Here is a 26,571-nt window from a genome sequence, read left to right as displayed (position 1 = left end):
TCTTTTCAACATCTAGGCCTTCCATCAGTTCAGTTCAGTATATTTATCTCTCTGTTGTACAATTTAAACTAAACTCTCTTTATTGGCTCTGAGCTGACTAAAAGCGTATTGTGTATTCAAGACCTTGAATCATAGCTGATTAACTGAGACAGGTTTTGTGTGAAAGACAGAACTAAAAATATTGGTAATCAAGGATCTCATTGTACTGTAAATAAAAAGCAGACAAATAATGGGGGCCAGTTTTCAAATAAAAGCAACATAATAGATGGGCAGAGCACAGTTCAACAAGCCCTGTAAACAATCAACAAGCTGTTTCCTGTTATGCATATCCATCATTTTCAAGCTCATAATCAAGGGCAAATGACGCAAGAGCATTATTGTTTAGGAACGTCAAACAATAACGCTGTATGCGACTGTGATCTCTAAACACATCCATACATCCAGCAGCCTCGATATCAGCTTTGCTTTTACAACCACTTTCTGAGTTCCCAGCAACACCCGATAACCGAATAAACACCTATGACCGGACTTCATTGTACAGGTGTGTGACTTGGCCTCGTTCCCAGTAGCAGAAGAAGTTTGAAAACTCTGCACATTGAGCATGAGCTTTAGCAAAGTTACGCTGTTACAATTAATCTTGGTTTGAGTGTTTACAAGACTTATACAAAGCAGGGATCACCACATGTTGTTGGCTGAAATGTTAATTGCGCATGTTGGCAATGAGAGTAAAACTGTGCAGCATTTGGAATGGGACGACAGGAGGGTTTCCTTTTGGTATTTCTCTATAAAAGGAATTGATGTGGTCATTATAAAACTGATTAGTTGGTATGGGAAGGGATCCAGGGGAGGAAAATCTATTTTGCGTTCAAGGCTTTCATACAGTTGTCTATTTTTCTCACTGATTTTGCGTTCTCCAACACTTGTTCTTTGGACTCAGGTCACACTTGATAAGGCTGCCAACCAAATGTACAAGATTATCTTTTCTACATAGCGAGCTTTATTTTATGAATATCTCAATGGCAATAAAATGAGTGCAGCTATGTTGGAAGCAAAGCCACTCTTCAAATAGCAATATGGTGGCTTAGCAGCCACTGAACTCTTCTGTCGGGATGGAAGAATTATGTTGTTATTTTTTTACTCCGTCACAAATGTAAGGAAGCTTATAGGTTCATGCTCTGGGTATTAACAGAGGGATTAGCGAGGAGGCCTCTGGGACGCTGAAGTCCATGAAGCACAGAGCCACAATCTCTTCATTGTTGAGAAATCTACTTGGTGTAACACAATTAACTGTTCATTTCAAATGCACAGAAGTCTTATAGAGGCAATATGGAAGCAGATTTCAGTGGCAATCATTCTTTTTATGTTGCATCTAACCTGTTGTGGCTGTGCAGAGTCCCGTGTGAGTCAATGCTTCTCTTCTCTTCTGATCTGGACCAAAACAAATTTGCTGATAAGAGGCAGCTGAGTCTGCCACTGCAAGATGCTGGTCAGATAAACTGTGAAATTGGACAAATTAGCTGTATAAGCAGACAAGCCTTGCTGTTTCTACTGTGTCCCACTATGAAAATAGGGTTATGTAGCTTACAGTAAACGGTCAACACCATAATGTAATTGATGCAGCCTCAGATCAATGGAAATTGACAAGTTGAAAATTCTGTTTAACAAGTACATATACTCAAGTACTGTACATAAGTACAACTTTGCTGAACTTTTTCTACTATTTCTATTTAATATTACTATATACTTTTACTCCACTACAATTCAATGTTACTGTTTTCAGATTTATGAAATTGTCTGCTGTTGTGGAAGACAGTTCACAAGCTTCCCGCAGTCTCTCAAAAGCCAGTCTGTTTTGGTACATAAAAAACAGATTATAATCACAATGCATTGTTAAAGATTTAACCAGTGGTTTACAACCCTTTTGATTTAGACCTCTTACAAAAACGCAGGGTCAAGTTGGGCCCCTTTCCATGTTTCAGATGTCTTTAATTTAATTATTCAAATTAATCTATTCAAAGGTTTCAACAGTTTAACTGTTCAAGGCCCAAAGACATAAAAATCTCCAATGTTCAAATAAAAAAGCAAAGATTAGAGAAAACTGTGAATATAAATTTGTTTAGCAGAATTTTTGTTTTGTTTTTCCTCTTCCATTAACCCTTTGGAAGGACCCGACCCGTATGTAGGGAACCACTGGACTACTTAACAACAGTAAAATACTGCTTACACATTGATGATCAGTATTAACAATCTAATAATATTCAGTTATGGGGCCTATTTTCTGCTGAATGAATACTTTTAAAAGTATACTTTAAGCATATTTGACTGATACTAGTATGTTTACATTGTGATATTGTTACTTTTACGTAAATGATCTGAGTACTTCTTCCCCTACTGATGGATCATATTTCTTTAGTACAGCATCAGCACTGAGTTGCAGATGATGGAAATTTTAAGGTTTGAAAAAAGAGATGGACATGGTGTTGTCACTTACTGCAACAGAAACCTGGGTATTTTTGTTACTTCCTCTTTCTCATAAGACATAAGAGCTCAGGAAGCTGAGAGTTTATATGCATTTACACCATTTACAATAAATCAACAAGGAAAAGCAGACAGTCATGTCCACTTATTCTACCACTCAATCATCTCTAACCTCCTCTTTCTCCTCATTCCTGCTCTTCAAAAGGCGCTTGACAACATTCAGAGCAGCTCTTGTCCATGCTGCCCATGTTTGTGCTCTCTAACAACACAAGCACTCTGACACTTTGTTCCTAACAGCCATGTCAATTGAACTTTAAAGTGGCCTTTCCCAGTGAGCACAAAGCAGTGGGACACCGTAATGGCCAGTCTATTTTCTGGGTAATATCATGCTGCAGTATGATGGCTCATATCAGTCTATTAGTTTGTTATTAATTAACACAAGAACAATTTGCTGTTTCCATAAAATTTTGTTCTTGATGATTATAATATATATAATATTCCACAGACTCCACAGAACACTGAAATGGAAATGCTCCTTTAAAATACTCACTAATGCAATTTGCATATCTATTTTGGTAAGATAAAATACTAATTTACAAAACAATGTAAAATTGAAAAAGGAAAAAATCATCAATGCTTTTATAGATTGTTTCGATGTGGAGAGAGGAACCTGCATCATTTTGTTTGTGATATTTGGGGCCTGATACATTGGCACACCAATAAATGTCCACGCTTGTAAAATGTTTCTATTCCTGCAGCTTCAGTAACCACACAGACTGCTGCTCTGCAGGCTTTTCTCTGTACTGCATCCGAGCCATTTCCTTTTTACTGTTTTGTGTGTCCTTTCACAAATATCCTCCTGTTGCATCAGCTTTGTCTGACTTAATTTTTCCCAAATTCTGCAGAGCACCTCAGGGTTGCTGCTGTGTTGCTGCCATTCTCGACTTGTTTTCACACCACTCAACCTGTCCAATGGTGCTGGGAAAATCCCTTTCCCTTTTACACACATACCTGCAACACCTGCCTGGAACCTCCATCTTTGTTTGTGCTACTGCAGCTGCTATACTGCAAATTCTGTCTCTGCTAACAATATGTGCAAACATGTGACAGCGCTTTAGGTAAGGTTTTGCTGGGTTGCAAAAACAACTTGGTTACGTTTAAGGAAAGATCATGACTTGGGTTAAAATTACTATTTTGTTTAGGTTAGATGACTATCATCGTCATGGCTACAATAATGACTTGGTGAAAGGTTGGGAGATGATTGGGTTCAACCAATGTTGACTGTCAGTTGGAAATGGAAAAAGAGCAGCAGTTTCCTGTGTTGATGTCTGATGCTGTGAACTTTAATTCTTTAATAACATCACATTTCCTCTTCTCCCATCATAATTTTACAGCTGCTAGACTGCCTTGTTACTATGTCAACACATGTTGTTTTGGTGTAAAGGCTGATTCCACTATTTTTAGATGTGACACAATTATATTTGACTACGTTTACGTAGGAATAAAATAAGTAAAGCAGTCAATATTTCCCCACCTGAATATTCTTTACTGGTAGCGAGGATATCAAACTGCATTTAGATATTTATGTTGGGAAATAAAATGTACAGAAAATATAGCTGAACATATTTTCGCTGAACAGTAAGTCAACAATCCAAATTTGGTCTGATTTTGATATTGGGGATCCTTTAGTATTTCTAAAATCCTGGCTACGGGCCCTGCTCCACCTCTTCCTTCCTTCTTTACACAGCATTCCTTCTTGCAGTTAAAGCTATTAACTAAATGGAGAAATGTTGCATGCGTTATATTACACATTTATGCCCATGTACAAGATCGTCCTTTGGCAGTGGAGACAACTTTAATAATATTTTACCTTTCATATTATTTTAGAGGATAAGAGATGAGTAAAATATGGAATGTGAAAGAGTAAAATGGTACCCCATCTGCATTTCTCTTTTGATTTGCCTTTGCCTCTTGCTAATTACTGAAGCAGGTTGTCATCCAGTGATGAAATATCACCAAGTGTTAGACCAAAGATTGTGCCCAAACAGCATCTTAGAAAATCCCTATTGTCATTCTGTAAAACCAGCTGTCACAGTGGAACACACCATCTTGCATAATACAATATGATTGTCCACATTTACGTGTGGAATACAAATGTGATCATTTCAGACAAGAGCACAGTACCTGAAACATTTTCTCTTTGGGCGTTTGTCTGTGGTGCAGTGGAATGCAAAGGCTGATAAAGAAGACCAAAAACAGGGGTAAAAGTGACTGACATGGTAAAGGGGACAAACATCTAATAAGGAGCTATGTCAAATGGTAACAAAATACCCAAGACTCACACCTGAGAATCAAGTGTTTAAGGATTAAACTCAAGTTCCTCAGAGTGATTTACATACATTAAGCAACATCAAAAGGAGTCTTTTTACACCTCTGAGTCATTTTTACTTTAAAAGCTTGTTTGCTACCTGCTTTCACCTGTTCAAGAGAAACTTGACCCTGCTGTTGAGATATTCGATGGTAAACACAAAAAGGGTGCTGGGGTCTCTCTGTTTTTTTTTTTTTGCTGTGGTGGGCTACAGAAATATAGAATGATCTCACAACAGGAAGCCTCATTAGTTTGCTGTGAATAAACCACAAGTCATGTTTTTTATTTTATTTTGCACAGATCAGGCTATCCAAACAACAGGCCTCTGTTTGCCCTCACCACATGTTGTGAAGGAAGTGACTGCTATGACAACAGGTCATCTCCTTTGTGTCAAATGCCTTTTCTCTCCTTCTCATAATAAAGAGGGATCCATGTGGAAGCAGTGGGCATGGATAACTAAATATGATTTAATAACCTATGATCAGACAGGCTTGCAGAGACAGTCCGCACCACTCATATTGCAAAAAGGCCAGTTGTTACCACGGAAACCATGTTTGGCAAGCGTGGGAGATAAATTGCAGCAGTATCTCCCTAATAATAATTTCTATTATCTGCGCTGGATGTTTAGATTATCATGTAAATTGGGGGCCGTGCAAGGCGGAGGTAGGAAGGCTGGTGAATAGAGGAGATCAAATAAAACAGTTGAGCAATCACCACATGTGGGTGTGCCAAGAAACACGCAGTAGAATAAGGTAAGCCACATTTACTCTTTTTTTAGGTAGTTTCGTTTCAAGAAGCATGTGTACTGAAAAACCACCACTGCAGACAAGAGGAAGTCTTCGAGTTGCTTAAATGGTGGTCATATTCCAAGTTAGTAAAAAAAACTTCCCCCTGCTTTGTCACTGGACTATAAAAGTCGAGCTGCTGTAATACACCTTCAGGCTGCTCATTACATAAAAGGTAAGGAAGTAGCTTTTCTTAATATGATAAGTTCCTTAAAAAATTATTTGTGTATTATGTTCTTTTAGATTCTAACAGCTTCCTTCTGTCTTTATTTTATGTTTCCTTTTATAATGAGATGCAGGAATTAGATATAGCCATTGTTTTGATGACAAAAGCGTGTTGTGAAGCTGTGCCAGCTAAAGCTTTGAGACACTCATTTCCCTGGTGTAGTTAAGTCATTATGTTTATGAGGGTCATCATTTTCACAACATGTCCAATATTTGTGCATATATTGAGAACAGGGGCTGGGAGTTAATGATAAAAGCATCATTGTACTGTATTTACGACACGGAGGAAGCAATAACACAGTATTACAATTTGTACACAAACCCATGTGCCAAACCATAACAATGGCTCCTCATTAAGAGATAATTCAGCTCAAGCTGAAGTAGGGATATAGAAAGAAATTAAGAGGGAATATTGAAGAAAAAAGGAATTAGTTTATCTCTGGCTTCTTCCTGTGGTCTTTAAGCTTGTAGGCTAAAATGTTATGTATTGAAAGCATAGCAGTGCACTCTTAAACCAGGTGTCAAATGGACAGTCAGTCGAAATACTGTGCTGAGCAGTGTGGTAATCTCTATCCATTCTTTCTTATCAGCAGAGCTCAAAGCCCTCGAGGAAACGATGAGCATTGGTTTATCTGTGGGGACAGCAAAACCACGCTGTCTCACCGGGTTTGTTCCAGGCTGTTGACCCAGTAAGAAGCCTTTGTCTCCTGCGGTTTTGACTACAGATCAAACTTCCCTGTGCTGTAGTGTATTCATTCCCACAAGAACATAATGTGACACATCTTGATCCCTCACTGACTGACTTACACGGAGGACAACATGCAGGAGTGCCACACTGGGCTGTGTCTGTCTGTCTACATCATTACCTTTTTGCTGGGCTTCCCCGCCAATGTCCTCGCCTTCTACACATTCTGCAAGAAAGTGAGGCAGAAACCCACACCGATTGATATCCTCCTCCTCAACCTGACCATCTCTGACCTCCTTTTTCTCCTCTTCCTGCCCTTCAAGATGCAGGAAGTGATGAACAACATGCTCTGGGACATGCCCTACCCTCTCTGTCCGCTGTCTGGCTTCATCTTCTACATGACCATCTACAACAGCACCTTCTTCCTGACTGCGGTCAGCGTAGAGCGCTACCTGGGCGTGGCTTTCCCCATCCAACACACCCTGAAAAGGCGACCTATGTATGCTGTCGCCGCAAGCATCTTCTTCTGGATGTTCACCTTCGTCCACCTGAGCATTGTGTTCATCGTGCCCTTTATTGGCTCTGAAAACTCTCTAAATACCACCTCAGGCCACAATGCCTCAGATAGCTCTGCCACTGGTGACAAAAAGAAAAAGGTGTGTTACGAGAATTTCACGCAGGCTCAGCTAAATGTCCTCCTGCCTGTGCGTCTGGAGCTGTGTGTGGTGCTTTTCTTTATCCCATTCCTAATTTGCAGTTTTTGCTACATCAACTTCATCAGGATTCTGTTCAGGCTGCAGCACATTGACCGGCGTCGTCGCCTGCGGGCCATTGGCATGGCTTTAGGAACACTGCTGGTGTTTGCTTTATGTTTTGGCCCCTATAACGTCTCACACATTGTCGGTTTTATTGCATGGAAAAGTCCTGACTGGAGAGACAAGGCACTGCTCTGCAGCACTTTTAATGCTTGTCTAGACCCTCTTATTTTCTACCTCTCCTCCTCTGCTGTGAGAGGGACTGTGGGTAGTGTGATGGAAGTGGTTAAGGGTCGCCTAAACAGGTGCATGTCTTGCCACATGCCCTGGGCCTTGTTGGGGGGGATTAACAACACTGCAAAAGATAAGGAACACAAACAAGAAGAGATCAATGCTATCTAATGGACTGAAAGGAAGCTTTGAGTAGCTGTCTGATGAACTTCCTATTTGGAAACGAGACTGAGCCAGCCACAGAAGATATTATGCAGTCTAAAGCCATGGTGACAGGCTACGTTGAACTGTCACATTCAAAGGAAAAACATTTCTAACATAATTCAGAAGATCTCCATTTATGCAGTTGCAGGTGTTGGGGAGTGCTGCGCTAGAGACAGCAACAAAACGAATATCTAAGCAACAGCTTCAGACGTTATCTCTAAGCAATAAGAGATAAAGCTTTCCTACCAGCTTGAACCATGATCAGGATATGTCGTCTGTTTGTAAAAAGATGCTCATTATGTGTGATATGTTGTGGTGAAAAACTGTGAAGTGTGAGATCTGAAAGAGTCAAAGAGTCAAGTATGTTGAAAATGACAGGGCTTGCATGTAGAGTATGCAGCTAATTTACAGTGTGTTCTTTATGTGAACATAGTATATCTGTGTATTTGCCTTATATGGCAATACAATTTTATATTTAAACTATGATTTGATTAGAAGCATTTAGTTACACATATATGGCATATGGAATACATGGCCATTTTTAAACCATGTCGTGTACTTAATGTATGTTAGAAAGCTGTATGACAGAGGTTGTAATTTATTTTCTTTTGTAAAGGTAACAGGCAGGTAATAGATGATTCTGATTGTGTGTGTGACAGAGAGTGTGTACATAAGAGAGGAATAAAATAAAGTGAAGACATAAAGACAAACTACAGATGATTTTTATAAACAACTAATATATAATACATTTATACAATTTATGACTACAAGATTGTTTTGTTTTTGTATGGGCATCAGTCCAGTACAAGGTTACTGTGCTTGTGTGCGTGTGTTTGTATGTATATGTGTGTGTCTGTTTGAAAGAGGATTGATAAGGACTCATTTGTATGTGAAAGAGAGTGTGACAAACGTTAATACAATGTGAGTTCTTGCTTTTAGATACAACCACCAGATCTTCAGTCCTGTTGTATAATATTTATGCCTTTTCTATGTAAAATGACATTCATAAAAGTAGTTCAAAATAAAAATAAGGATTAAGTGTGAGCAATAGCATGTTTATTGAGCAGAAAAAAGCTTGTTTTTGTCATCACTAATCTGGTTATACTACAGATTCATCATTTTGCTCTAAATTTAATGGTCATTATTACTGGCAACATTAGCTGCTCTTGGCAGTGTGAGCAGGCCTAAATTTAAATTAAAACTTCCTACAACCCGTAAATCAAGATCTCACCCCACACACTGCACACATAAAGAATGCTATCACACAAGCAAGCGCTGGCATCAACTGTAATCCTGTTTTGTGAGAATTAGGCCTGTGCGGAGGTTGAGCTGATCACTGTATCTGTTTGACAGGTGGATCAGGCATGAAGCATTCATTTTGACACACAGACCCGAGTAAATGACTAAGATGTGCAGACTACCAAGCACTGACACAATGAGCAAATCCAAAAACACGCTAGTCAGCACGCAACAGCGCAAGAGTTATAAAGATTAACGGCTTTGATGTGCAGGGAGAAATCGGCATTACATCAATGTTTAGAGGATATACAGTACAGTGTGTGAAAGCCAAGCATAATATAAAACAGAAGGGTTAAAATGGTTGAAACTTTCAAATATGAGAGAGAATAGGAGTTATACACAACATTTACTCATATCGCAGAATTAACTGTGTCAGAATGAATTCTCATTTTTCCTTCATTGTCTCTCAACTTGATTTGTGTGATGTTGTTTGTCAAGGTCGGTCTGCTGAGAAGAGTCACACTGAACACCCGGCAGTCCTTTTGTGTTTTTTTCTCCCATTTCATTTTGTGTTTCCTGGAAGACAATAATTGGTTGTTGCGTCAGTGTTTACTTTCTACTAACAATGTGTGATAGGTTACAAGGATAAGGCAATAAGAAAAACAGTCCTGTGTGCGCGTGTATGCGTGTGTGTTTGTAGTACATGTTGTGTTTGCCAAAGGCAGTGGAGAATATTGTACTCACATTGCTGACATCATTTTTCCTGCACGAAGAAATATTTGCCTGCTGTGGAAAGCAAGATCACATAAATTAAATATGTTTTTCTTTTTAACAACTTCCAATAATTCTTGCTAAGAGGTTTACTTACTCACCTTCCACTAAAAACACAACTGTCACTGCAGAGAGGAAACACATCTTGAAAATATTCAGATGTGCAATCAGCTCATTAGGGGAGGCATCTGCAAAGTAGATCCAAAAAAAAGGCAAACACTGATTATCAATAACTTATCATGTTATTGAGCATGACAGAACTAAATCAGGAAGGCTGGACTGGCTTTGTTTAATGGACAATTGTCTCCTCCCTGGGAGGAGATGTGTTTAAACATTGATTGGGAAAATCATTAATTTGTTCAAGTATGCAGTATTGCAGGCAATCTGTTTCCTTGGAATGATCAATGTCTGACCCACATTAATAGTCAAGTAGGCCACTGATCAAGCGACTTGGTGGTGTGAGACCCTGTCGAAGCTGAACTCTGTGTCAGAACAGACTGTGTTATTTGGAAGGAATTTGTCTATAGACTAGCAAAGTGGAAATAAGTGGGCTGTTTATTATGAAAAGGTTTGGTGAAGAGCACTTCCAAGGTTTGGATAGTTGAGCAAATCTCCTGGTTGAACTGAAACTGAAACTGCACAGAAAACCGTGATACTACCAACTGTTTAGTGGAGAGCGGGGTGAGTTGAGATAGTTTTTACTTGCGGTGTCTTTAAAGTGCGGACATGACATTAACGTCTCCAACTAAAATATGTACATATATTTTAGGATGTGGTGCATCCCTGGGAATAATCAATTTGGATCTAAAATATACTGTTTTCAAAACATGGCGTTCCAAAAAACAGTGTACTCTTGGCTCAACTTGCCCCATATGGGCCAAGGGAGAGGATACGTTGAGCCACATGGGGTCAGATAAATCCCTCATGAGTTGGTGGAGACCTTAGCAGAGCTAAAAGAAGAGAATTGGATGTACATTTGTCATTTGTCGTACATAGTGGCCAAAAACACATCTCCAAATGAATGTTATTATTGCTCCATTACTGCTGGATGTATAAATTAGCAACTGTTGCTATCAACTTTAAATGCTGATGATATGTCAGTATTTACAGCTAGCCCAAAGTAGCCATACAAATCTGTTATTGCAAGTTTAGGGAGAAAGTCAACTTCCACTGAGTATTGTAGCAGGCTAATTGCAGGCTGAAGCTAAAGGCTACATTTTGTAGAAACCTGATAATGCATTCAGCAGTTTAGATTTCAGATTATGCATCAATGTAAGGTGAATTTAGCAACTAGGTGCAATGTTATTTTCCCCAAATTGCAATGACAAGTGCTCTACATTTATTCCAACAGTGATTCATACCTCCAACAGGCTTCTTCTCCAAAGCAAACAGTTGGTATCATAATATTTAGAGCCATCTGTCATGCCAAACTGACAGAAGAAAAAACACGATTTCTCAGAAGCTAAATAAATTAAGTCCCATTTTTCAAGTTGAGGAACATTTAGAATATCACTAAAATAAAAGTTACTAATGGGAATTTAAACTGGTACATAACTAGTGGCTCTAGTCCCTCCAAGACAGATTTATAATTCATAAAATATGATATTTGGAAAATAAATAGATTTTTTATTTACCCCAAGTGAAAGAGGCAGTCAGAGCCATGCTCATTGCAGGGTGGTCCTGCACCCCACATGTGAAGGTGATTCCTGTGTCCAAAGACTGTTTCAGTGGAAGTAAAAACACACTGAAGAGGTACACTTCTCGGCTGTGGTTGTCCATCATCTGGACACACTTTGGCTGTCTCAGAGGCATGGAGTTCACAAACCAATCTGAGAACAGCAGGGCTCCATCAGCCCAGTATTCAGACAGGTTACCATGAGAGCTGATTGCAGGAAGGGTACAATTGGTGACTGACAGATGATCGATATCGGATTCTGCGCCCTGGTAGGTCAAGGTGAGGGTGAGCTCACTGGGGTGGAATCCTCCAGTGAGACAGAGGAGAGCCCACTGACCAGTCTGTGGGTCTGAGGGAATCTGGAGGTAAATTTTGGGTACAGATGGTGGTGCTAGCAGTGGAAAAGGGATATAAAACAAAGTAAACTAATCAGAGAGATAATTCAGACTGTGAAATTGGGTAATTGCAGCAGAAACTGATAATTACAGCAAGAAAAAATAGGACAGTAATACAATCAAATGTAGCCGTACTAAAAATGTACGTCACTGTATTGTATTTGTTGTATAAATGTATTTAGAAATGAATTAAGAATAAATATATTGATGAAGTATAAGAATACACAAATGAAAGTATGTACATATGGTGCACATAATGCACATTGGTAAATGGTAATTGGTAAAACCTTCTGAGATATCAAGGAATATGTCGTACATACATATAAAAATGAAAACGTGCTTTATGATAAATTAAAACCCTGCATAAATGAAACCTATTCTTCTAAATTGCAACTCTGAATGATTTATTATCACCACTTCTATTTCTCCTAATAACTCTTCTATTACCTAGTAATATCTATACCATTTGCACTCCTTCATTTCAGACTAACGTTACAAAATGTTTTACCTACAACAAATAAAAAATCAATTACTATAAAATTAATTGAAAAAAGAAAGAAAGAAAACTGAATAAAATAGAGTGAATCTTAATAAAAACTATACAAATAAAACAATTAAACAAGGAGTAAAATTGGTAAGTAATACAAAATACAAATTTTATATATATAATTTTATAAACATATTTATTAATATTTGGTGAAGGCAACTTTGCATCCAGAGAAAATCAAAAGAAAGCTTTTCTTCCCATAAAGGATTTCCACATAATAATTTGGCCATCCCTCTCTGCCTTGTTTTTTGGTGAGTTTCAATTCCCTGGGCAAGATCGATACAAGGCACTGCGCATGCTGCCGGGTGATTATTTCTAGATCTGTCATGAAACTGTTCAGGCAAAAAGATGAACTCTAAAGGGAATTTCACATGACTTGAATTTTTATAGATTGAGCATGGCTCTTCCTTTTATGGCGATGCATGGTCCACACGGCGCTTATACTGCCTTACACTAAACTCTGCCTTACACAAAACGCTGTGGCTCTGGTGTACAAAAGCCAACAAATGAGACATAATTACCAGCATGGCAACATCACCCAAGCACAGCAACCCTAATGAATTTCTGAAACAAGCAATTTGTTTCTCACCCAAGACGACAAGCTCGGTGCCATTGCCCCACTCTGGCTCTTTCTGCAGGACGTTCACCTCGCAGTAATACCACCCAGAATCCTCCAGTGCTACCTCAGTAATCACCAGAGTGGAGGTTTGATTCTTCTCCACAACAATCTGCCTGGATGACTTTGGGATGAGCTGCTTTTCTGCCTTCATTTTGAACCACTGAACCCCGTACTTGAGGGATTCGACTTTGAAATGACAGGACAGGGTTGCCGTTTCACCCCGCATCACATTGACCGAGGGAGGGTTCTGTCTGACCCTCAGTCCCTCTCGGGTCGCTGTCAGGGCTAAAGACAGAGCCATTAATACAATATGTCATACAATGAACTTTTAAAAAGTGCAGAGCAGACCTGTGGGTCAACTACAAATACTTTAAATGTGTGTTAAATATGCCTGGGTGACAGCTTGCCAGACAAAGATGATCAGAAGCAACAACTAGAAGAACAAAACTGTAGGTTTTACAATGCACCAAATCTTTATTGAATGGCTCCCAATATGATAAACTTAACCCAACAACAAATGCTGTTTTTTAAAACCTCGTTTTTTCAGCAAAGACTTATGCAGACACACTTGAGTACAAAAGATTTCAAAAGCTTTGGAATAGCTGTTTGATTGTAGTGACTGCTTGTCTAGCTAAGTGTGATGAAGTGATTATTAAGTGTGATGATGAAAAACTGCAGATAAGATAAGCAAAACACTCAGTCGCACACAACTGGAGTGTAGATGACAAAGACGACCAGTGAACACAAAAATGATGGCCCAAAAAACAGGTTGCATCCCTATATCTTCTGCTTTAATTCACTAAAGGAAGGGCAGAAGCAAGATTTTTGCACTAATTCAATCATTTTTTCATCCATGGAAGGTGTAGCGCAAGTTACTTAATATCGTGTCTTCTTGCATCAACTTTGATTATTGTCACAGATGGTAAATTAGTTACAATAGAGTATATAATATTTAAGAAATTCATTCTAAAATAACAGATTAAATGTTATGCAAAACCAATGCACTTTATAACATGACTGACTTGAATTCAGACTGACCTGGTACTTGGCCTGCCAACAAAAGAAGCAAAAACAGGTGAGTCAGTTTTGCCATGCTGCTGTTGTTCCCCACTCCAAGCTTGAGTGGTAAAATGATTTCTCAGGCACTGAAGTCTGAAGCTCGCTGTGCTTAAAAATGTGATGGTGTCAGCTTGTTTTTTTGTTCTCTATGGTTAGAGTTGATGGTTCATTAATAGGTCATTCTTCAACAGAAACCTGAATCTCAGAGGCTTGTTGGGGTGAAGAAACTACATATGTCAGTGTCTTGGCAAACAAATAGGCTCTCTGTCTGCACGCTGACAAAAACCACCGTGCAACAGTAAGCAAGCGGCGCTGCCATTACTCTGCAGGCTTTTCTACAGGTTTCTGTTTGCCTCTACAGCATTGCCAAGGCCCTTCAAATCATAAAAGATTTGTAAGAATTTATTTTCAATTTAAATAATTACATATTACCAAAGGAAATAATGTAATGTTTTTGCAAAAAGCCATAGGTCACTGACAGTTTACATTTACAGTCAGTTATCTGAGAAACAAGTGCTTATTTAATGAAGTATTCTTTTAAAACATGCCCTAAAATACAAGTTTATTTATATATGTGTTCAACTTGAGGACTAAAGTCTGCCTAAAATTTGCCACTGTAAATTGAAAACTACAGAGTTGATACTCTTGATACTCTGTAAAATCATTTTATTTGCAATTACTGAAAGGGGTATTCCATCCATCCTTCCATCATCAACCGCTTATCCTGTGTACAGGGTAGCGACATTGGGTGAAAGGCGGGGTACACCCTGGACAGGTCGCCAGTCCATCGCGGGGCCACACATAGACAGACAACCACTCACACTCACACCTAAGGGCAATTTAGAGACACCAATTAACCTAGCCTGCATGTCTTTGGACGGTGGGAGGAAGCCGGAGCACTCGGAGAGAACCCACGCGGACACGGGGAGAACATGCAAACTCTGCAAACGACCTTCTTGCTGTGAGGTGACAGTGCTAACCACTGCACCACCGCGCCGCATAATTTACTTTTTGTAAGTCAAGGAACTTAAAAACAGTGACAGATGTGACCCAACTTTAACAGTAAAGTCACATAATTTTCAAATAAGAGCATTACACACAAAGTGAATTCAAAAGCCAAAAATGTCAGCTTTGTGAAGTAATCATCACATTACTTGTATTACTCAATGACCTTTTACTTTTCAGATTCACATTGTCCTTTAAAATGGCAATTCTTCTTCATTTTTGTCATAGTTAGCAAAAGTCAGTATCACCTTTTCAAAACCTTCCTATCCTTGAATATCCCTTCTATTGTATACCAGCCTTATTAAGTATCAAATAACACATTTAAAGAACCTGCCTGGGCTAATATATAGTGTTATATTTAATATATATCTATTGTTATTTGTGTTGTTTCACACACACTGGAATATAATACAGCTTGATTGTGTTGTGTTGACTTCCTATCAAGGCTAAATAGATTCATACTCCCTAGACAGATTTAAATAAAGAGAATTTTGGTTACATTTTTTTAATTACAATTAGAGCTGATTAGCTCCCAAAATCCATCATCACATTGTTTGACAATAAACGACTAAACTTGTGGAGTTGTGTTGAAGTTGAGGATGAGGAGACACAGATGTTTGTCATTGACAGGAGATGGACAAGTGTGTGAGGTCTCTAATTTCTGCAACCCACCCAGAAATGAACACAAATCACACGGCAACAGCCAGTTTTAATCAAAATGGACTCATTTTCATATTAATGATTGGTGGATAATTTCTGTTAGGAAGTTATCACCCACTAATAACATTAAAACATTTGTTCGCATGTGATTTATCCTGACAGTGTCTCATCAAACTGAACATTTAGACGTTCTAATTAAAAACCTTGGCGACAAACCTGCAAACACAACAAAAGCAGAGGCTCTTAGGTCAGCAGGAAGCAAAAAGCAAGCTGAACTCGCCTGGCCTCACCTCGTTTCCAACCACAGGGGCAACAGAGAGAGCCCCGCTTCCAGCAACAAATCACACACAGTGAGTTCTGTTAAAAACAAAACTGATATTTATTTTTTTTTGTCTCCCTCAACACTTGATATGATTTTTAACTCCACTTGATGGATTTTGAAAAAAAAAAAGACACACCCACGAAATAAAAGTAAAAGAAGACAAGTTCAACAGCTAAACAAATAAAAAAGAAGTACAATCATCGCTTCACAGCACTGGACATCTGTCGGGTGTAAGAAAAATGTTGTCGTTGTTTTTACAGTGATGAGATTTTGAGAAATGTAACAAATGCCCGTCTGTGTTATAATGGACCAAACATGCCTGCCCTGTGCAGCTCAGAGAATACACACACACACACACACACACACACACACACACACACACACACACACACACACACACACACACACACACACACACAAACACACACACACACAAACATAGATGTACCTGTTAGATGCTAGATGCTAAGCCCTCCTGAGTACAGAGGGTGGGAGGGCAGAACTTTTTATGGGTTGTCTTCACACAAAAAGAAAAGGAGGACAGGAAGAACAAAGGAAACTATATGTGTGTGTGTGTGTGTTGAGAGAAAGAGAGAGAGAGAGAGAGAGAGAGAGAGAGAGATGGGTTTCACATTCGACACTTACGTAAGCCAGCTCATTCCCTCACTTATATACGGTGGGTTTTCTTCAGTTAAAAGTTGTTCTTAGTTTCCAAATTAGACATTTTCCATTACTCTGCAGTGAGGGTTCCTGCAGTCTGTTCACTGTTATTGCCATCTTGAGGCACACAGCACACGACCAGCCTCTATCATACATCTTGTCATGTATCCCAGCCTCAAGCGCACCGTACACAGCATTAAGACACTCAAAGCCTACATCAGTGACTTCACCGCAGCACAGTATCCCTACACATTTCATAACTGCAATATAAATCAGCACAACAACACCAGTCTGCACTGTCACTTGAGAAAGAAATCTAAGTTTCCACTGTCAGTTCTCAGCACCACAACCAATATTTACCCCTTGGCTGATTGACAAGGAAAATGCCAGGCGTAGGCTGGTGAATCAGAGAGGCCAAGTAATGGGACTCTTTCTATGTTGGAGATGTGAGGTGGGCGACTTAATGACTAGGGGAGATGTGGTGGGCGAGATGCCTCCATTGTGTTGCTTGGTCCGTGCGAATGTTGCTCAACTGGTGGAGTAGAGCATGCTGTTAATTAGCCAGACGCTCCTGCTCTTAGAGAGGTGAGTGATTGACAAGACGCCATCTGTGGTTGCAGTGAGGAAGAGGGCGAGGCTGGCAGCTCTGTGGCCCAACATCATTGCTGCAAGCTGAGGTTTTAAATATAAGACCTAAATGAATGATATGGATAAGGTGCATAAGGATTCTATTTAACTACTCTCAACTAATTACTAACACTAAACACTTTTTCTATCTATCTATCTATCTATCTACCTATCTATCTATCTATCTATCGTTCGTAAGCAGAACACTAATCCTAATCTAAAATTACATCTGTCTGGTGACTTGAACAATAACTTATACCATTTCATACGCCTTAAGTGTGCTTGTGCTGTCTGTTATGGAGACTTTCCTTGTCATCCTCCCATCTAGCATTTTGTATACTAATGCACTCATTAGCTGTGGTAATGGAAAAGTACTGGGCCTTAATAGACTTGCCACATTGACTTTGCCCATGAGATCTGAATGAGCCTGTAGATAGTTGGTAAACAATGGATAATTAGGATAATATATAGGAATTAGGCGTGCTTTGCTGTAAAGTATATTAGCAGTGGATTTAGAACAATAATAATCATTCATATATAATTGTCACTCTGCGTTGCATATCCTATTGGTATACTCTGGACCTGCAACGTCTGCATTTCTCATATTTTCACGTTATTAAGTTATAATCTGTTGCAAATAATTTCTTACTATTGTATCAAACACTCACACCTTATGTCTGTGTATTTTACATCCAGACATTAGTTATGGCTCTTTGAAGGGAGCCTGATCGTATGGTTGATGAGCCATTAAAAAGAACGGCTCATCGTTCTCTTTTTTTTAGGGAGCGGGGGTTACTAGGTTTATCTGAGAAATAATCACTAGGATAATGACAAGGTAAGGATTTGGATCTGCATTGTAAACATTACACAAAGTGATGCCATATCCCTCTCCTTTGTCAGTTGTTGTAAATAAAGTTGCCTTGCTTTGAATGCAATTCATGCAACACTTAATATTGGAAAACTTTTTAATTTCACCCAGCTGATGTAGCACCAGAGTATGCTGGGATAGTAATCAAGTGGACCCACTATCGCCCCGTGAGTCGCAGACAGTTTGTGACTACAGTGGTAGTTGCTACTGGTACACTGTTCATGGGGAGTAGATTTAGGGCAGGCACAATGATAAAAATAACTGCTATCACCAAGTAGGACTCGGTTCCAAAGAGCCGTTGAAAAGAATTGTATCGTTCTCGAACATAACATCACTACCAGACATCTGCCTCTATATACACAGTACTAATAAAATATAATGTAACACTGCAGCACCTACCAAATTGTACATTCAGTGTAAATGCCCAGGGAGCATGTATGGTTAATACTATATTATATAGAAAAACAAACAACAAATACCAGCCGTGACTGACTTGAGAAAAAACAACAACTAATTATTAATTCTTCATTCCCTGGATCTGAACTGGAGCTCTGAACACATAGTTTACTGAGCTGACATTACAGCTTGCCCAAATAGTTTCAGAGAAGGGCTTAAAATCGATGCACAATTAGGGGTGTCTTGTATCAGGCATGATGAATTATGCTCTCTGTTCTGAGGCTGGTCTATAGACACTTGATCAATTCAGCTTCTGGGGACCTGGTAAGGCAGGCCGGGGATAAATTGCTCTATTCCAAAGCCATTCAGTCAAATGTATTGATTAACCATTGCATTCTGAATTGATAGTCTGTACAGGATCTGTTCTATGTAGGGTGGGTGTTGTAAGAAAGGCTCCAACCTGAGTCTACCGCATATAGAACAAGGAAGCAGTACATTCTAACCTTACACAGGCTTTCACTTCTTTTACTATTCTATAGTCTTGGCTTTAAAGCCTCGTAATTATTTGAATATATCACTGCATTAGTTCAGAAACGATGTACCATATCTGAAGAGCACTAAAGAGCTTCATTACCTGACTCTTCTCAGGAAAGGCACTGTCCTCCGAAACGGTTTAATGTATTTCAAAGTATTTTACAAACTCTATTCCTAAAATCCATGTCATAACAACGCACTGACAAAAAAGTGCTTTTCATTTACAACTGTACAACTTAAACTCCTTTTCCAGCCACAACATGTGCACTGATTAAATCTTAGCATCAACAAAAAACAAACAAAAGTACATGTGCCATACAAAGTACAAGTGCAATACAATGCTATGTAGTCTGAACTACTACTATGCCTTGTTTTGTGAGCTCTAAAAAACAACTTCATGGCAACTTATTAACAACGGTTCTGTAAACAGATCATCATAACCTTCAGCTGCAGGAGCCAATCAACACTTTCTCATCAGGGTGCGCCAAATGTAATTAGGGGCCGAGCAAACGTCTTGTTTATATCACTGTAAACTCATTGAACCCCAGTCGGGGTGTTATTTATACACTTGAAGTAGGCCAGGCTGTGTTTGTGATCAAGGCTATGTTAATGCTATTCATATTACATAGCACAACCATAAATAGTGTGTGGTACACCTTCCCATGGGAAAGACCACAGCACCCGAGCTTGGAAATGCAATATGAGCGCCTGTCTGTCTTCTTCCCCTAAATGGAGAGTTCACTGTCTGGTTAGTGTCATCCCATCTCCCTCTGGCTCTCAGCTTTTGGGTTTGCTTTGTCAGGGTATCCTCCCACAGACCCGTCGAGCTGGGTGCTCTCTGAAAAGTATCCTCATCTACCCTCCAATTGTGCACCCAGGGGATCTGCTGCCTCCTTGCCCACACCCTCTCCAGTCCTCCTCTCTCGCACCAGAAGTGTGACTCATTTACATACATCATGACTCATGAAAACATGTTCTTTTGCTGTTTGTTGGTACAAAAGCTCACATTTTGTTTATGACCACTCCATGGTTTCAAGTCATATTGCCCGAATAACCCTCCATCTGGACCCTTTACCCATAAACCTGAACACAACATACAATGTTAGCTTGTTTTTTTTCAAAATCCACCCATACACGAACATTGACGTGCTTTTTTCAAACCCACATTGACAAACATGACAATATGTTATTTTTTGTCCATGTTATTTTTTTTGTTGATGTTTTCTGCAGTTTTTTGTTCTTTTTCTTCATCAAGGACAGTTTATGTACATACAGATGTTTCATGCCACTGACAAATCCAGTGGGACGCTGACATGGAACAGTACGTGAGAAAAAAAATAAGAAGAAAGAAAGAAAAACAACATGAAAGACTGAGAGAGTGAGGGGACGAAAACGTGAATGAGACAGAAAAAACGAAGCACTGACCAAATGACATGCTCTTGTGCTTGAAATGTAATCAGTTATTATTTTTGGAGCAACAAGATGCATGCACAAACAGTGTGTGTTCTGTCAGACATACAACCCGACTACACAGCAGAGAGACTTTTTGAGTACAACATGTAGTGTTTTAGATTAAGGGCCATTTAAACAGAGCTTCACAATCATTTCAGAGTACTGTACACAGTAAAAGTACAACAACAGACCTATTTGATATACCTTGTTAATGGAAACTTTTCAGATATTACACCTCAGCTTTAACCATATCTGACACCTCTTGCACAGTAGAGTTAGGGGTTATTGCTGGTTTGAAACAAAATCAAACATAACACATTCAGACAATTGATTCAATACTGGGTAATTCCCCTTTAAGGTCGCTGTAGTCAGGGTTCAGCCGGGGCAAACTCATCTCTCCGTGCAGGCTTGTTATGGCAAATTTGCATATAGTCGCTGCATGTGAATGGACAGTGTTTCAGCGGAGAAACTAGTGCCACCGTATTGAAATATGGGCTTACCTCCCACTGTTTGTGCTGTGCGGGGGAACTGGATGGATAATTGTGCCATGGGGGTTTTGTAGTGCCCATGCCTGCATGTCGCAGGTACACATTGGAGGGAGGACTGGCGCACCAAAGCGGGGTTGTCCTTGAAGAGGATTCCTGTCAGTGGCAGGATTGAGCTTGATTTATGGGGGCCATCACTGGCTGGCAGGAGGGACAGGTGGAGCCCAGGCTCCTTCACTTAGCCAGCCACAGGTAATGGCTAATTACATCTTTATCTCCCTGCGGTCTGGATGAACAAGAACCGACTTATAGCCACAACTGACATGGATCCAAATCATTTATCTAGCTGGTCGGAGAGAGACACACTATGATAAGTGAACAAATATGCTGTAAATGTGTGCGTGATGCAGTTAACAGCATGACGAAAAGAGTCCAATACATAAACTGTTACAAATTATAAATTACATCATCATTCACTGCTTCTGAAATAATCCCTCAGACTGTTTCAAATGCGTTTTTAAAAAGCTTGTCATGGCAAAATAGAGCACATCACTTCGAAAACTTTACATGTTTTTTTTGTTTGTTTTTCATTGTAGTCGTTCAATGTGTGTGACTTCTCAGAGTAAAGTACAAAAATTATTTTCCCACGCACGGCTCATTACCATCAGCTTTTGTTTTTTTTCTCACATGGAATTACTATTCATTGTTATTCAAATACTTATTAACATCATCATCATCTGTACTATTATTAACACCAAAAAAGTAAAAGCAGGTAACCTTGCAGAGGAAAACAGACACAGTGCAGGGAGGGAGGGGAGGTAGGGTAGGGAGAATGGACTCACAACAGGAACATCTCTAACCGGTACATGCTATCAACAAGCGACAAAGAGGATGGAGCCACAGCTTTGAAACAGAAGATATTGTTGTCCCTGGACAGTCTCTTGCTGCTTCAGAAAACTGGAGCGTAGTCGAGGCTGATGTGAGATGTCGTTGGGCGCCAAGCAACTTGAGGTCGCCGACGTGGCCTCTGTACTGCATATATTTACACTGGGGAGGAAGACGGGGGTAGGGGGTGACACGGAGCAGAGAACACTATAGCGATGCGAAGGTCGACTAGACAGAGCACATTGAACAGAGGCGCAGGGTGGGGAGGCTAAAAAAGGTTTGGGTAGTGAGGGGGTCTACATGCGAAACCTTGGTATAAACCCCCCGAATTACATAAAGGGGTAGTTGAGACTGACGCCATCACCACCCACCCTTTTTTATACATTTTGACATCATTCATAGCAGCTTCACTGCTACACAGTTAAAATCAAAAAGCCATATGTGTATGTGTGTGTGTGTGTGTGTGTGTGTGCGTGTGTGTGTGTGTGATCAAAGAGTGACACTTCACACGGCCACCAATTGGACAATTTTCAAAAGGTCACATGACCGTCAATGCCACATTATAACTATAGTTTCCATAAATATCCACCATAATATTGTGATCTTATCTATCATTTTCATAAGGCAAACATTGTAGGTCAGTCATTAGTCTATGTAGTATATTACATAAATGATCATCCAGTTGTTAGATTATCTATTTTCTCATTGATCACTGACACAATAATCTTTAATGTACACTCTATCAATATTAGCCCAATGGTAATAATGAGGGGAAAACAAGGTGAAGAGGGAAGTACCAAGTCAGACTGCATCATCTGCAAGGTATTCTGGGAGACAGACTGTGTGTAAGAGAGGAAGGAAGAGTTGATGACAATGATTTGACCTCGAAATTGAATTGAGGGTGCTGGGGTTTTGGGGGGTGGGGTGTGATGTGGTTGTGGGTTTTATGCAATGATTCAATGGCTCCTGGATTAATGCATATTCTTTTTGTTCACAGTGATGGGTTTGTAATTAAAGAATTTAATTCCCTTCTTCCTTCCGTAAAGGGGAAGAGAGGGAGGGAGGGGCAGACAGGGCTTTCAGGGACGTCTAGGGACAATTCCAGGTGGAGCTCGGTCCTTACACCTTCATCAGAAGAACGGTAGAGAGGGAAACCCAAAAACACAGGCTGACACTCATTCCTGCATGTAAACCGGTCCCTCGCCCCTGTATGGCCCCCGGTCCTGGATGAAAATAGAATGGCCGAAAGAAGAGAGGAGGGAGGGGAAAAAGGACAAATGTGTACAGTTAAACAAAGAATGCCACTATACATACGGCAAATTAATTAACAAATGATTACTGTATACCATTAAAACATATCCACTGTTTTAAAATAGTAATATGGTGTTATTTCTAACTTAACCTTCTCTCTTCCTGTTTTGTGCCATTAGCCTGTCTATTAGATTTCCAAAATGTAACCTGGTTGCTTAAAATGTGACAGTGTAGAGTGGAAGCTAGTACAGGCTGCCAGTGGTCTCAGCAATGGGCTCATTGGTTGAGGGTAATTACAATAATGTGCCAATTTTGATGTGCTACTGGGTTGTTGATGTTAAAATGCTACATATAGCCCCTTTTAAAATGGTGAACAATGAGGTACAAAAGTAGGGAAACAAAATGAGGGAAAGCTTATGAATCCGATTATGGTCTGATTTTCCATGCCAGGTCCAGAAGTGAAAGGGGTTTGTTGTGTTCTAATGATGGCAGGAAGAGATTAAGGAAAGAGGAGGCAGAAGGACAGATGATGGAGAGATAGCCTGACAGAAGTGGCAGCGGTGGTGGAAAAAGAGAGCAGGAAGATGTATGGGTCTGACGGGGGAGTGAGTCATTGAAGGGAGACTGGCTGAGATAATGGGTAAAGGAATGAAAGAAGAAAGGGGATAGATGAAGGACTCACTTAAGATGGTAATGCCAAATGCACTAAAAAGGGGGAGGGAGGGTGACGGGAAATGGAAGGGTAGGAAATCGCTCATTGGGGACGGTTAATGTGAATTGGGCTTGGAGTGAAATGACAACTTCTTGCATAACGGGACAGAGCAGAGCGACAGTCTGCGTGTGTGCATGCAGGAATGTGTATGGACGAGAGATGGAGGGTGAGAGCGTGAACGAATGAGAGAGAGAGACGGTAATATAGGCAAGCAAAGCTTTAATGGGGCGGAGAATAACAAAAATGGGGAGAAGGAGGGAGAAGAGGGCTGAGAAAATGCTGTGCTGTGTGCAGAGCAAAAATGAGCAGAGGCAAAGAGGGAAAAACAGTGTGTCAATGCATATGTAGAGTTTGTGGTACAGTGTCACGTCTGTTCAAACTCTCGCACGTAAATGTGAGCTTACTTATATTTGTGAAAGTTTGGATTTTGCATTCATGTGTACACCGTGTCATTGTGTGCATGCACGTGCATGTAGTTCTGTGTGATAACTTACGAAACAGCAGCATGCTGGCGTTGGAAGCCCCCAGACGGTTTGAGGCAAAGCAGGTGTAGTTCCCAAAGTGTTTCTCTGTCACGTTGGTGAACAGCAACAGCGAGCGCGTCCTCTCGTTTTTGATCCTCAGGGTGTTGTCACTCTCTACTGGCCTGGGTGGTGGTGGTGGGGGAGCCAAAGCGAAGGAAGGAAACAGGAAGAAAAAGCGTGTGATAGAAAAAGAGAGATAACACAACATAACATCACACCTTGTGACTCAGCCCACATAAGAGGCTTTTTTCTCCATCTCTCTAGAGACAACCAAGCAACACAGTCCCCCTCCACACATCAGCTCTGTCTTACCTTATACTAATAGTGAAATCTAACAGTCCATAAATAACAGAGACCTCCTGCTGGGGCCTATTATACTCTATTAACAGCTCTTTCTGGACTGTAAAGGCTTATCTTGCTCTGCCTGTTGCCAAATCACCCTAACTCTTAAAACGCTCTCTGGGACCTTTTACAATCTTAGTTGGACAGCTTATGTATCCAATATATCTCCAGAGATGGCAAAAACATACACGGTGATCTCAGACCTATACTAATGTCAAATGTTAGGCGAACGTAAGGCAGCCAAGACAAAGTCCAAAGCAAGCTGGCTAAATCTGAAAATGCTGTTTATGTGAGAAAATGACCAGCACCCTGTCCTTTGATTCTTCTTAAACAACAAAATGTTTAAGAAGAGAGACAGATACAGCTCGTTTATAGTGCGTGGTTACATCTCTGTTCAGTTTCTTCCTTTTGGATAACCTATTGTATACTGTGTTTTAATATTGCCGAACTCACGATTTAACTGTTCTTATTACTTATTATATTCTGTTTCTGTTGTCAGACAACAATGTGGGTTAAAACAGTAATTAGTTTGAGGCACATAACAGCTACATGTTAAGCTGCTTGGCCAATCAATGTCAGTGTCACAAATTTAAAATATAGGTTAATGCTGACACCTATGTGATTGGCTCTACTGACATTTAAAATGATTGCTCACAAAATAGGTTAGTGGAAAAGTTGTCTTTTTAACTTCACTACTTCAGCCCCCAACTGTGACAATCATTGTTTCCAAACATCAGTTTTCAACACTGAAATGCAAGGCTGGCAAGCAAAAAGATTCATTTTGGGTGTGAGAAACATCTGCTTAGTGAGGCCCAAAGGCCATTGAGAGAGAAACATGCATTTTAAATTAAGCTGGCTTAGTGTAGTCATGGTAAAAAAACATAAAATAAAAGCACTGAACTCTTTAGTGGTCTCACCTGTGGTCATCTCTGTACCACTCAAAGGCAGCTGGTGGGACTGCCATGGCTTCACAGCGCAAGATGGCCGTCTTACCCAAATGGGCTGGCATGTTTTTCATGTCTGTGATCATGGGAGGGTCTGGCAGAGAAAACAGGGAAGGAAAGAATAGACAAAAGCAATGAGGGAATTCAGCAATTAGTACACATCTGCTTTTGCCGAGAATTTGAGTCAGGTCAGGCCAATTGCAAATAATAAAACCCCTGGAGAGAGCAAAATTAAGATGTATGAATTCATACATAATAGTGTATCTACAGCATTTACATATATCATTAATATGTCATTGGGCTATAACATGTGAGGTCCAGCTTGAGTTGAATTATCACAGTGAGATACTTACAGTTGACCGTGACCTTGACCTTGCGCTGATCGGGAGGAGCCACTCCGTTGTTGGTGATGCATTCGTAGTCCTCGGCCTGCTGCCTCTTGATCTCTGTGATGTCTAGGAATTCCCCTTCACTTACTAACCCATCTATTGACATAAGGCAGATGTCAAAAGTCACTATACAGTATAGCAAATGCAAGCTGACAGGCTACTTGAGATGCAGCTGCAGGCGGACCCAACTTACAGTTAAGATAATTTAAGAGCATATGGGAGGCAAATATGCATATTTACTTAGTATTCTGGAAAATGTATATGTATAATAATATGTATAATGTATAATATAACACATGTTAGTGATAATCTTTGTTTATGTTATGTGTGACCGAAAAGAAGAAGAAAATAAAAATAAAATTGACCGATATATGGGAATATTGGATTTTAAAATCCTCTAATATCAAAGTTGGTCCATCCATCCATGGTCAACTGCTTATCCTGCGTACAGGGTCGCGGGGGGCTGGAGCCAATCCCAG

At 39.9% G+C, this 26,571-nt stretch overlaps 2 protein-coding genes across 3 annotated transcripts in view; one reads left to right on the top strand and one right to left on the bottom strand.

Annotated features, from left to right (window-relative positions):
- Positions 1-6,675: 6,675 nt before the first annotated feature.
- Positions 6,676-7,790, top strand: LOC123968724 (free fatty acid receptor 2-like). The gene has a single exon (XM_046045645.1). It carries the CDS (start codon positions 6,676-6,678, stop codon positions 7,696-7,698), a length of 1,023 nt encoding a protein of 340 aa, XP_045901601.1. The 3' UTR covers positions 7,699-7,790.
- A 12,757-nt stretch (positions 7,791-20,547) lies between these two features.
- iglon5 (IgLON family member 5) overlaps positions 20,548-26,571 on the bottom strand; it is a 100,217-nt gene continuing 94,193 nt past the window's right edge. For both annotated transcript variants that reach the window (XM_046046005.1, XM_046046006.1), the window contains exons 5-8: positions 26,057-26,188; positions 25,677-25,797; positions 24,388-24,539; positions 20,548-23,153 (exon numbers count right to left, since the gene is read on the bottom strand). In XM_046046005.1, the coding sequence (XP_045901961.1) occupies positions 23,050-23,153; positions 24,388-24,539; positions 25,677-25,797; positions 26,057-26,188 (509 nt within the window). In that variant the 3' untranslated portion in view covers positions 20,548-23,049. The remainder of the gene's footprint in view (positions 23,154-24,387; positions 24,540-25,676; positions 25,798-26,056; positions 26,189-26,571) is intronic.

This window comes from Micropterus dolomieu, linkage group LG03 (genome assembly GCF_021292245.1).
Source record: "Micropterus dolomieu isolate WLL.071019.BEF.003 ecotype Adirondacks linkage group LG03, ASM2129224v1, whole genome shotgun sequence".
NCBI classification, from domain to species: domain Eukaryota; kingdom Metazoa; phylum Chordata; class Actinopteri; order Centrarchiformes; family Centrarchidae; genus Micropterus; species Micropterus dolomieu.
Note: the sequence above shows the minus strand (reverse complement) of the source record. Positions and strands in the feature narration are given on the sequence as shown.